Here is a 13,811-nt window from a genome sequence, read left to right as displayed (position 1 = left end):
CCTCTCACTTTCTTCCTCATTAGCATTTTCTGGTTTGTAACTGAAATACAGAGTGTTTTTTAAAAATAAATTTGGGTCAGTCTGAAACAAAATGTGTTGATGTCTTTTCTTGTGTGTGTGTGTGTGTTTGAAATGGAAAATGGAAAACAAAATATTGCTTAGATTGCTTTTTCAGTGAATCTGTGCAGTTGCTTTTATTAACCTCTTTAAACTTTTAGCACCCGTCTTGCTATAGGAAGGAAATTAAAAAGTTTATTTTATGCTGTGGAAAAAACAATGTGATTTTATTAGTTTTAAATTTGCCTCCTGTCTCAGAACAAAAGGCAAAATATTTTATTTTAGAAAACGTTGAAGTAAAACATTTAAGTTAGGCCCTCTCTCTAGACTTTCATTCAGGCTTTCTCTGCCATTTCTTTGTGTGCAATTCTAAGGAACAGTCTTTTTGTTCCTTTCCCATCCAATTACACATCTGAAGCATCACCTGGCTTCTTTTCACCTCACTGTTCAGTCAACGAGATGTTTTTCTGTGATCCTGACAAATGCAGTCTTGTCTTACTCACATCCAGTCAGGATTATTCTGTAAAGGAATAATATTTCTAGCCCATCCTAGTGTAATTTTATGTCATACTTGTTTCATTTTTCACCTTTTTCCCCCTTTTTGATTGCATCACACAGAAGCTACTTGTTTTCTCTTTTAGAGATCGCATTTAGAAGTGGTGCCATCATTGCCTTCTCTCAGTACAGATGTTGGAGCCCCTCGGAGCTTTGGGTGGGATTGCTACCTACCCAGCTGTGTTAGGTCTGTTTTGTGGCCTTACAGCATGATTTGAATCAAATTAGCAAGCCTAAGCTTAGAACAGTATCAGGGTGACTGTGCTTCAATTCCTGCCCAACAAAGAAAGATGAAAAAGAACCACAAGGAGAATTTGTTATAATTTTGAAAGACATGAAAACTTTAGTAATACCTGGAGTTGTGCAGACTTAGGCTTTCAAGCGTACACTGTATACAGTGACTGCTGAACCAAGTTGTCTTTCTTTTGAGCTTCCCACTTCATACCGTACTGCTGAAGTTAGGAATCCAGGATTTCCTATTTTGTTGAGTGCCAAGAACCAGAGAAAAAATGTGATCCTTTTTCAGCAATTTGTAGTTTGGAAGTTATTTGTAATTCATTCCTGGCATTGAATAAAGAACTTCTGGAGAAATAAGCAAAGGTTTAAAATTCAGAATTTGGAAATTGGGGGGGGGGATGGAAGTCTGAGAATTTACTTGAGATCTTTCTTTAGTAGTAAGAATACATTTGCTCGCGCCAGTAAATGTTTAATGAGGAACTGGTTTCTTAAACTTTCCCTACCTGAAGTATCTTTCAAACCTCTTGGAAATTTTCTTCTATTGAGAAGAACTAGTTAAAAATTCAATTTGAAGGATACCATTTTAATTCTATTATTTCTTCTATAATTTGATATTCTGTAGTGCATTTGACCTTTATATTGTTTGCTTTGTTTAGGTTTTAGAAGTTATCTCAATCCCATATCAGCTGCTGCTAGAAATGATAGAGAGACATTTGGAATCTGAAAGTATCAGCTTCACAAAATCATCAGTGCTCCTTGAAAGAGTGCTACCAGACTCCCAAATGAGTCAACCCATATTTGATAAAACTGTGGACACAATTTACATTTTTTGAAATAATCTTGTAAAGGATTGTATTCATAATTCCAATTTCTCTTCTCAGCTTCCAAGGAAATTGCCGTGCCATGGGCAAGATTCCATCTGGTCTCTTGTTTTCAGTGCCGTAACTCTCTGCACTAGTGTATGAAAGCAAGAAATCCAAGTAGGAGTACCTGTCCTTTGATTAGTATAGCAGTGTAAAGAAACTATATTTTCTTTTTTTTTTCAAGGAATGAGAGGAATAAAATAATAAAAATGAATATTATAAGTTCCACTCAAAGATGTGATATAGTGAGAATGCATGGGAGTTCTGAATTTTCTGGAAGCTCATATGGTGGAAATTAAAGCATCGTTTGCTCACTACTAGGATATAACAATCTTCCTTTCCTGCCCAAGGCAAAGGGTTATTACAGTTCTGTATCCCTGGATCAATTAAATTCCTCGTAAGCTAATTTATTCTAGACAGAGTGCATTTTTTCTATTTGCATGTGTTCTATCATTTTGCTGCTCATAAGTTCGGTGTCTAGAGAATAACCTTTACAAAGGATGAATAAGAATTTCCTGCTTTTTATTATCCTAAGACTTCCAGTTTTGGAAAGTAAAGGATTCAAAGTTTAATGTTCTCTGGGATGCTAACAGATTATGTTACAGGTCTTATCTTATCAACTGAAACAAATAGGGATCATAATGGCTGCTTTTCATTTCCTTCTATTATCCTGAATAATGAAGCAATGGAAACACAGAATTAAAAAAATGTTTTAATTCCAGACTACATTAGTCTTTGTTACCTCTAACGTGTGTCAACTAAATATATATTAAGGAAGTACATTTCGTACTGGGTGATTGAATGGAACTTCTGTTGTCAGTAAGTTATTTTCCTGATTTCCTATGTGTTATACTAAAAATTGACTTCCCAGTTACTCTGCTGTATAAAATTCACAGCACTTTGTCTCTGTTTATAGGGCTGTGACTCCCAAATGAGCATGTCAGAAGTGTCCTGCAGTGAAAGTACCTCGTCATGTCAGTCTCTGGTACATGGCTCAGCTCCAGAAATCCTCATTGGCCTCCTTTATAATGCCACAACTGGAAGATTATCAGCAGAAGTGATAAAAGGCAGCCACTTCAAAAACTTGGCAGCGAACAGACCACCCAGTGAGTGAAAATCTTTTTTCATCCTAACACTTCTGAACTGGTGGGACTCTCGATAGCAAAGACATCAATCCTATCATTTAGTCTTACCCAATCAAAATGAAATAGAGCAATCATCAACTAATCTGTTTCATGTTTTATATTTCTAGTCAGTTGGGAAATAGCAAAAATCTTAAATTCAAAATATTAATTGTAAATTGACAAGACTTTTAATTTTTCTTGATAACTGACTAATAAATTACCTTTATGATAGTGATTAATTGCTAAATTACTAATGCCTCACATCACAGGCCAAGAACAAAAAGTTACAGTTTTTAAAGAGAAAGTATATGCCAGCTAATATTAATATAAACACAGTGAGCAGTTATTGCTGTTCCTAGGGGAGTTGATACTGCATTCTTTAATTGCATATGTGCCTGTGCATATTTGAAGGTAATATATGTAATTCGGGAATGTCAGAGAAGAAAACATAGAACTGAATTGTGACTTTTGGCATACATACTGTACAGAAGGAAAGTTCATCATCAGAAAGAACTTGAACTGAGTGTTCAAACATTCATTCAAAAATAATTTGTCTAAAATATCTCTGAACTTTATATACTTTTAAATTTTAGCCAGATGGAATATATCGCATGCATAGAATGTTTTTACTGTCTCTAGTTCCTAGTTATTGCTTGAGAAAGTCCAGTAATGAAGGAAAGCAGGAAGTGGGTGTTTTCATCTTTTAAGATCATCAGTCAGATTTGCATAAATTTTAGCCAGATTGATTCCTCTTGGTTCTGTCTGGAGGCTCAGGTTTTGGCCCCTCTTCCTGTTTTTCAGTCTCTAGGTTTCTGTAGCATCACTAGATTATCCAGCAGGCTGCCAATGTTGTAAAAATGGTTTGTGCATTTCACCTTGTCTTTAGACTATTAGCACTGAGCCCCCCAATATCAGATTGCTCCTCTTTCTTTCTTGACCCATTTTTTTTCCTATTTGTTGATTACATTTGGCTCAGCCTTGCTCTGTTTTGCTTTCTGTATCCTTTTCACACTGATGGAGCCAGACTTTGTTAACATGGCTAGAGACAGAATCACAGGAATGGTTGAGGTTGGAAGGGACCTCTGGAAATCATCTACTCCAACTAGGGAAGTCCTGGTTAGGATTAGTCCAACTTAGGAAGGCCAAAGAAGAATCTGAGATACTTCTGTACAATTAGGTAGCTGCCTCAGAGTCACTTGTTTGAAAACAAAGCATGAAAAGATGGAAAAAAGCTAAAAAGCCTCAAGGACACAAGGCTGGGGAGAGGAATGAAAAGAAAAGGAAGATCTGAAGAGAAGGGGCTTCAGAGATGAGAGTGCATTGTGGGGATATACCAGCTTCTCTTTGTGCCATCATTTCCACAGAAAGAAAACTCAGGCATGTAGGGCTGATGATGAAATGCTCTGACCAAATCTGTAGTTTGGACCATGAGTGGTCCAGAACCCTTGCAAGTGCTGCAAAGCACATGCACAGGTCATTTTTCATTTTGCTCTTGAGAAACTACAGTGAAAAGGGAAGTGATTATTTTTTTCCACAAGTGATCTTTTTTGTATCCCAGAGGTTGTGAACCTATGAAATTATTATGAAATGTTTTTGAAGCAAGTATGGATCGAGTCCTGTCTTTCTACTTCTTGATAGTGTATACTTCTCTGCTGCTTATTTATACAGTATGTACTAACGTATCCAGGAGCTGAGTGCAAGCAAATTGGCAGAATTCTGCAAGCAGTCAGAGCTGATGTTAGAATGTGTCTTGGTTCCTGTGTGTGTGTTACTGTTATGTCTGAGGAAGGAAGAATGCTCCCAAGTATCATTTAAAATTTTGTTGAAAAGACTTTAAATGTGTGCATGTGCACACATATGCGCGTGTGCCCGCACACACACACACACACACACTCACCATAAATACATGGATTTTAAAATGTGAACTCTTCACATTTTAAATAGACTCAGAGTTGAATTTCAGATACAGGCATCTCTCAGCTTTTTGTAGATTTTAGATCTGATTTATTCTCATGACCAAGTCTATCACTGTTTGAGAGTAAAGTATTACAATCATGTAGCGTAGATGATAAAAACTAAGGCCAAAAGCAATATGTATTTGTAAGATTAGTTTTCCATTCAGTGATTTTTCATTTTGTTGCTTTTAGTATATGAAGTATAAGTACTGTGTGCAGTTTTTCTTAATATGCTGGAGTTTGCATGAAAAAGTATGAGGTTTGATAAAATGGATACAATGACTTATACCTGGTCTTTTATAACCTAATCATTTGCATGATTCTATGTTCAATGTGCTTTAAAACCCAGTAGCTATTAGTGCTAAGATATCCTACTATGTAAGCAGTGTAATTTTTGTTAAAGATTACACAAAAACTGCGCAAAACTTTCATTTCATTAAATTTTACCCAACGATCCTTTTGTTCAATCCTTTTTTCTGATCTATACTACTAAGGTTTTGTGTTCTTCCACTCCAGTGAGTAGTGTTTCCTCTTAAACTTTAACCTTTGATCCTCTCTCACCCAACTATTGACATCTGGTCATTATTTCTTTTACTGCTTTCCACCCCCTGTTGTCAGACGGACTGTTCTGTTGTCTAAAACACTTGATAGGTGGACAGGTTTATATAATCCGAGGTGAGTTCCTGTAGAAACTAATTGGATGTTGTCTTTTTCATGCAAAAGAAAACTTACCAGCAGTAAATCCATGGCTGCCTACCATATTGGTTTATAAAAGTATATGTTTATTATCTGTGGCACTCTTTAATGCAGAAGCTGCATTTATCTCTGATTATGGATGATGGGATTTCAGTGTACTTGCATAGTGAAAATATGCAGTGAGACTCAAATCTTTTAGTAATGTTATTCATTAACATGACAGGGATAAAAAAAATGTTTTATACAGTTGTATATTTCTTAAAATCAATTACACCTTTGTGAAATGCACATCCTTCTGGAGTAGTATGGCTTGGTGCTTCTAGTCAAATGAAAATACAGCTTTAAAAATAAGGTTTTATACCCAAATACTGAAATTCAGAGTGTGCTTACCACATTTATTTACATCAACTTCTTCAGTGTACTTCTAAAGAGGACTATACAGGCAATGTTTTAAACGATGATATAAAATTATGCCAAAACTTATTTATCTTTAAAGACATACTAAATGTAATCCTTTATGAATTTAGGAATTAAGAGATTTGTGTAAACTTCCACCTTTAAATGCACTTGGCTACATTTTGCTCTTTAAGTATGAATAACCCAAAATGAGAAACCACATCCATGCAGAGATTATTTTTAAGCATTCCATTCTGGCTGTGTTGATATTATCACTGCACATCAACATTATTTTTTTCCTCTTGATTAGTTGTCTTCATTCTACTTGTTTATTCTTATTCTCTGAAAATTCAGTGGTTTGCTTTACGGTGTTGTGGCTAGTTGGAGCTTGCTAAGTGTTAATGCAATTTAAGTTTGTTTAGAACAAGTAAGGGGGGTTGATGGGAAGGAGGGTTATGGGGTATACCTTCAACCCACTTACCTAGTACTGAAGCTAGTTAAGTCGTTACTGTGCTTGTAATATTTTGCTTTTGTCATCTTTTTCGTGTGTCTAAACTAAGCTATGTTCAATGAACCTGGTATACGCCATATCCTTATATACTATGTTGCATACATCTCGTTATCCAAAACATTTGATCTAAGATACCTGATATTCCAAAATGTGCTTTATTTTATAGATACATATGTTAAATTAACACTACTGAACTCCATGGGGCAAGAGATGTCCAAATGCAAAACTTCAATCCGCCGAGGGCAACCAAATCCAGTATACAAAGAAACCTTCATTTTTCAAGTGGCACTGTTTCAGCTTTCAGATGTGACACTCATATTGTCTGTATATAATAAACGCAGCATGAAAAGAAAAGAGATGATAGGGTGGATTTCCTTAGGTCTCAACAGCTCAGGAGAAGATGAACTCAATCACTGGACTGAAATGAAGGAATCTAAAGGACAACAAGTATGTAGATGGCATACTTTACTAGAATCTTAATGGATTGTACAAAGTACAGTCGTGGTTTAAGGGAGTTTTGTCTTTTGAGAAGATCATCCTTTGGTCATAATGAAGAGATTTGTTGTGGAAGTAAAAAATTGAAAATCGGAGTCAACATTCCATCTTAAAGGATGCACAACATGCAAAATGGAGCAATTTAATGCATCATCTTTACTTAGTATCAAGACATGCTTCATTGGTGTCAGAGAGACCTTACTTTACACAAATATGCTAACAGTCCTTCCCTCATCCACCTGATGTTGTATTGGTTTGGGTTTGTTTTGTGTTTTTCAATTCAGAAATATTTTATGAAAGACTCTCCAAATTAATGTAAGCTCCTTCTTATGTACTTTTTTTTTTTAGTTCTCTAATACTGTAGCTTCTGACCACCTGCATTCAGATCAAGGGTCAGTAATTTGCACTATGAGAAAAAGTTGTTAATCTCTATAGCAAAAAAACCCACCAATGGAGAAGAACATTTAGTAATATAGCGTATAAAAGTATAATGTTATTTTACACTGAGTTTATTTCCAGGGGCTTAATACAATTAAATTTTCATTTTTAGTATGCAGTTGGTTTGAAAAATAATGTCATTAGGGCATCAGGTGAACTTTAACAGAAGATAAATGTTTCTTCAGTCTGTGACAGGAACGAGCTCTGTATATGGCATAAATTGGGTTTTTCTGTCTTGCCTGTGCTTCTGCCTAATCCAGAGAGACCAGATCATCAGTTTGGTCCCTTCCAAATCTCCTTAGACAGGTTGTACTGTAAAACTGTGTAACTTTCTGTTGAAAGCACTTCCTGTATTCATGTATTCCAATGTAGGAAGTTCATAGAACACGACTTTACTAAAATATCTTTTCATTAAACAAATTGATACAGGTTTCTCTAAAATATCAATAGTTAGATCCAAAGACTGCCAAGGAAGTGGCAGCTGTTGAACTACTCAGAACAAATGAGAAGTACTATGACTTTTGTTGAAGTAGACATCCAGCCTCTTATGAGCTGTTTTAGGGATTACTGTACAGCGTTTAGTGGAAGCAGAGAGAAGACCAGGAGTTTTTACCTTTCTTCTTGGAGAAGAGAACATCAGCGAGTTATTTTTTTTTCAGTGACTTGCCAGCAATTGAATGAATGTTGACACCCAGAAGAGAGATTCGCTTTGCCCATGTTCAGATTGGGAACAGCAGCTCTGTAGTGACGACATAGCCACATTATCACAAGAAAGTTTGCCTTCAAATACACTCACTGCTTCCACTGAAATGAGCAAAGTATCTTTGTTTCTAAGATTCCTTTTTGGCCCTAACACTTTAACTACTGGCACACTGAGTTACTGACTGCTAGATCCAATTCAGATTACTGAAATTGTGGATTATTGGGTAAACGTTTTTTTAAAAAGCTTCCCAATTCATTTTGCCTGTGATTATGTTTTATTTACTTTTAATAGTTGCTGTATGGAAAGCAAGGAAATTTTTATTTCTTAAAAATGATGATATCTTACTAATATGAGAACTCAGTGGCTGTTGCAGCACTTGGCGGGTAGAAGAGTGAAGTTTGGGATATTTTTGTGAGAATTAGTGGTAGCCTGGATCATTCTCATTAAGACAAATATGAAGAGAAAACTCTTGTATTTCTTTATAATACCTTTCAACAATCCTACCTTTAGAGTATACAGTCAAGTACAGTGAAACTGGGGTCTCAGACAAGTACAGTGTGTGTATTATGATAAAGATATTCCATGTGGTTCTCAAATTCTCACACTATGGAACAATTTCACGAGGTCCTTTTTAAAGAATATTGTAATTCCACTTCTTAGTTTATTTGGTGCCTTTTGAAGGGTTTATTTGCAGAACAAGGTTTTCAGTTTTTACTGATTTTTAAGATTTAAAACACCTTATTGTATGACTTTTGTTTTCTGATATTGCACTGTTGCTTCATTTGCAGAAGCCTTATCTACTAAATATGTATAATCCCAACTTTCTTTAAGCAGAAGTTGTTTTACACTAATATAATTTGTGTCTTTCAATCCTTTTTGTAGCTCAGTTTGTGAAATGTTAAGTGTAGAATTTAACAAAAATCAATATTAATTTTATAAGCATAAGTCAAATGCTCAATTTTCCCCCAAACTTTTAGCTTTCCTTATAATAAAAGCACTGACTTAAGAACTCATACTGATAAAAAACAGTTTTTCAATGGATATAAAAGGATTTTTTCCTCATTTTCTTTGTGGATGTTGGGATGCTTTTTCCTAAAACTGAAAGTTGTCTGTTAATAGTTGTCTCTTATATAGGTTTTTCTTTATGATAGAGTGTACAGTACTTAACAGCAAGTCCTGAGCAATTTAGTTCAAGTGAAGGGTTAATATCACCATTAAACAAATTAAGTCCGTTTGGAATGTGCAGCGAGTAATGTGTTGCAGAATCCAAGCTAAACTTAACAATGTCATGACTTGGGTTCCAGTTTGTAAGGTGCACTGCTTCAGTTTTTACATACTAATCATTCAGATTTATAAGACATTGAAATCTTAATTTAGACACAGCAGAGATTTATAATAGCCTGTGCTGGATGTATTTGGGGTGATTTTTCTTTCTAGATGATGTGACTTTTTCCGAGGTATCCAGATCCAATTCATGCTTCACCAAAAAAAATAATTTGGCTTATTTGGATTTATACTGTACAAAAAGTGGAAATGAATGTATAAAGGATGGAAATGAATGTAATTTTAGGCAGTGGAATATGGGTTTTTGTTGCAAAACCAGTCACACAAATAATTGGAATTTACTATAGTTTTTTTTATGAATTACAGTATCAGTAGCTGTCATGTCGCTTTTTGTTCCGAGATCCTGTTCATATGTTTGTCATTTTGTTTTACTTACTTACTTAAGGTTGTGTATTCAGTGGAGTCTCAAGCACAACAGAATTCCTAAAGAACAAAGTAATGGAAACAGTTTGAGGCATTTGTGTTTTCCTCAGAATGGCCAGTGCTACTTTTTTTATAGCTTTTTCTTATTTACCTTCATTCAAAAGTACAGTTAGTACTTGGAAGAGTTTATCAAATTATTTGACTACTTTTCTGCGTGCCAGTGCACCCTGTAAAGGTTATAATTCTTGAATTGGATTTGTTTCCTAATAGTGTAGCCTTAAATAAGTGTAGAACAATGGAGTTCTTACAGATTCTATACTTGAAAATATTTCGTCCTTTCTACATATAATCTATTTGGATTAAAGTTTAGAACATTTCATATAGGTCTTCTCAAAGGGACACTAAAAGAAGTTACTCAAAGAATTGTAAGTAAGAGAGAAGGTGTTTGGTTCCATTTATGCTCTGCGGTAAGGATGAGATTGTGATCCGACAGGCCAACGCAGGCAAGTGTGAAACCACTGTGCAGGACGATGAGAGGACGTAGAGCCGCTGGAGGACTTAGCTCTGTAGGACTCTCCTCCGTGTGGAGGCAAGGACTAAGCGGAGCCGTGCTGTGCTGCCCGGTGAGCCAGGCAGCACAGCGGAACAAGCATGCAGACGCCGGCTGGCAGCGGCGAGGTTCAAAGCTCGGTCCCTGACGTGCTGCCTCGCGCTTAGGGCTGAAGAGACAGACAACAGTCACGTTGTAACCACACAGTGAGATCCGACTGCAAAGGCAGAAGGTAGGCAAGGTGTGAGTTCTGCTATATTGAGAAATACAACGTAATTCGTTAATCTAAGGAGACTCCTCTAACTTCATTAATAATTAGATTTCAAAATATGGCGAGCCGTAGGAATTCATGTGTGTGCTAGTATGAGAGCTGAGGATTCTATTTGTCAACTTAGTGCATGCTCAAGCTGAAAACTTGATGCCAAGTTTTGTGGCATCTACTATAGTGAATATTTTTTCCTGTAAACTCTTGTAACCATTCCTGATGGTGAATGTAATGCTGGCATCAGTATCTTCCCATTTTCCATATCTTTGGGACAAATATGTCTTTGTTGTTGACCTAAAATCTGTATTTCTGTTACTGATTTTCTCCCTTTTCTCCCTACTGACTTGCTCCTGCAGACTCCCCAGCACCCTGAGAAACCTGTGGCGGTCACTTGACCTTGGAAGCCAGGGCATTCTGCACCTTTTGCAGTAAGGTTCTGGTGCAATCTGGTGCAAAATTCTATGACCTGTTCAGCTCCTGAAGGTTTCTGAAATGCCAGCCTTTGGAGTTTTAATATGATGAGGCAGAGGAAGAACACAGGCCCCCCCCCTTTTTTTTTGAGGCTATGAGATATGTTAATGTATAAATTGATAATAGAAAATTTATGGCAAAACAGACAATTGTGTTTTAGGCAAAACCTTTTGGCCTTAGCTGTTCTGACTTGAAACTAACAGCAGAATGCCCTTTGATTTAACTGAGAAATGTATTGAGCCCTTTACCCCATTCCATCACACTTTCTGGGAGTGCTGTCTCGTTTCAAGCCATCTTTAAGACTATAGCATGTCAACTGTTAGGCAAACTGACTTCTTTCTTAAGCTGAATTTTTAGTAACAGCTAAATATTCATTTAATTCTCCCTCTGATAGGCATGCATGCTTTCCATTAATGTTAATGAGAGGAACTCAGGAGCCATCCACATTATTCTCCAATAAACCTGACCCTGAAAGTGTAATAGGATCAGCAGATTAGAGCGTTGATACAGCATAGCGCCTACAACATAAGCAAATACAATTTCAATTATGAATGGAGGTAAAAAGCAAATATCAGGAGACTCTTATAAATTCAAATATTTATCTCTTCTTTTTGTTTCTTTTTACTGTTCACTGTTAGAACAAGTCATCCAAGACTGTTCATTATTTTTGGCCTGTTTAACTCCACTGCCAGGTTTTGTAGTATACCAGAGCTGGATTTTGGACAATTTTGTTCATAGCTTTTAAGGGAGAAGACACAGGAGCATTTGCTTGTCTGTGAATCAGCATCTAATGAAGTGACATCATCTGAGAGTGAGAGCATTAAAATAAGGGATGGCTTGATATCATATTATCTACAGTGACTCAGATTCCAGTCTTGGAGCCTTGTGGTCCAGGGAGGACCCTACTCAGAGAAACAGTTGTGAAAGCCGCACAGATTTGTGTGAGCACTTTATGGCTTCTAACCTAATACATTTTACAGATGTAATAAGGCTGAATAGTGTTCAGGATGGATACACAGTGGCCTACAATGATATAGAGTAATATAGCCTTAAGAATTTATTACTGGCCCTCCATAAATTCAAGTAGGATTTCTGCCTTTCCTCAGACTGCAGAAAGCTTGTGCACCAAACTTATCTGGTTATACCTACCTAAATATGGCACAGTTATATTAATGTTAGCGAGCCTATTCCAGATGTAACATGGCGCAGCTGAGCAGTTTGGTCTGACATACACTGGGTCAGGTTTTGATGCACAGGCCTTTGCTGATATGATGTAGAATAAGATTCTTGAGAGCTAAACATGCCAGGAGTTAGGAAAGTGGATAGTACTGCTTCTTTAGGAATAGAAACCAGGAACCAATGATGCCCAGAAAACAGGCAAGGCTAGCCTAATAGCAAGAAGGACGAGCCCGCCGCATTACGTGCTGACTTGGTTCGCTTTTTCGGAAGCGTCTGGCGGAGCAGGTATAAAGCCCCAAGACTTGGCTGTCCCTGAGAATCCCACCCAGGAGAGCAGAAGCAGTAATACAATACTGTGAAGGAATACCTCATGGACATTCAGGGATGTAATCAACGTCATCCTTTTTTCTCTTATGTCTGAGGACAGGAGTCTTGCCCCCTGTATCACGTTAATTCTTTTGCTGTGTTTTCCAAAGCCTGTGGACATTCACTGCATGCCTAGGGTTTAAAAGGGATTGGTTTATAACGTCGTTTGATTTCCAAAGCGTAAGTTCAAATGCATCTGCAGAATTAACTAGAAGCATTACCATAGCTGCTGAGATGTAAGATAATTTCTACACCATAGTGCAAGTAAGGAGTAAGGAACTTTGAGCAAGTTTTGATAGTAAATTTTGCAAATGGCTTGTTACGATGTTTTAAGAAAATTTCTAAGCAGTTGAATGTATTAGGGAATATTAATAAAAAAGAAGATAGAGTAATGATCTTTTTTTTTTTTTTTTTTTTTTTTTTTTTTTTTTTTTTTACTATACAGCTAGTTTGCTGTCCTTTCCAGTAAACCACAAGGTTCATTACTGCTTGGTACTGTTTCATTTATGATAACTGTTTTTAATGTGATTTTCATGACAAAGTGTAGTGAAAACTTTTATTCAATTTTTCCCTTTCTTTGCTTTTTTTAAGGAGAAATTTCTCCTTATATAGTATATATACTTTCTTACAGAGCTTTCTTACCTATTTTTATATAAGATGATTTAACAATGTAAAATTAAATGCTCTATGAGCAAAGCTATATCACTGTTAAACAATCTAAGTGCTAAAATAATAACTAAGGGCCTGAACCCTACTGCCTTTTACTCAGGTCCTGGTTTAACCACGCTTCTTTCATGCTGTTTAGTACCTTTGCCCATAAGCAGTTCCATCTATGTCTTTGAGATGACTCGCAGAAAGGTACTATTAACATGAATAACAGTGGTAAAACTGAGCCTCTTTTCCATTCTTAGTGGGACATTTGTCATGAGTAAAGGCTGCTGGCTCTGTCCCAAAGTTATATAGTTCCCTTGATCTTCAGTAATTTTGAATTTGTTTTCTGGTGACTATAAGCTAATAACTGATATACAAATATTGAATTGTGCTGTTATCAGCAAGATTATTAAAATATGTTTCACATTTTAATTTATTCTTTCATAGAGATATAAGAAATTGGGTTTGTGAAGCATTATATTGCATAGAGATAGCACACATTCACCGCATTTTTAATGAGTGTATTAAATATACGTATGGTATGTAGCATTTTCTTGCATACTTTTATACAGTCTGTACACCACCGATGCAC

The 13,811-nt window shown here is 36.2% G+C and overlaps 1 protein-coding gene across 2 annotated transcripts in view; it reads left to right on the top strand.

Moving 5' to 3' along the window:
- Positions 1-6,874, top strand: part of SYT14 (synaptotagmin 14) — a 54,932-nt gene extending 48,058 nt beyond the window's left edge. The window contains exons 5-7 of one of the 2 annotated variants that reach the window (XM_062573583.1): positions 2,629-2,818; positions 5,410-5,466; positions 6,561-6,874. In XM_062573583.1, coding sequence (XP_062429567.1) covers positions 2,629-2,818; positions 5,410-5,466; positions 6,561-6,874 — 561 coding nt within the window. The remainder of the gene's footprint in view (positions 1-2,628; positions 2,819-5,409; positions 5,467-6,560) is intronic. The other variant, XM_062573584.1, reaches the window with a different exon arrangement.
- The last annotated feature ends 6,937 nt before the right edge of the window (positions 6,875-13,811 follow it).

The sequence above is a fragment of the Rhea pennata genome, chromosome 3 (assembly GCF_028389875.1).
Source record: "Rhea pennata isolate bPtePen1 chromosome 3, bPtePen1.pri, whole genome shotgun sequence".
Taxonomy (NCBI): Eukaryota; Metazoa; Chordata; class Aves; order Rheiformes; family Rheidae; genus Rhea; species Rhea pennata.
This window is presented reverse-complemented; position numbering and strand designations above follow the sequence as displayed.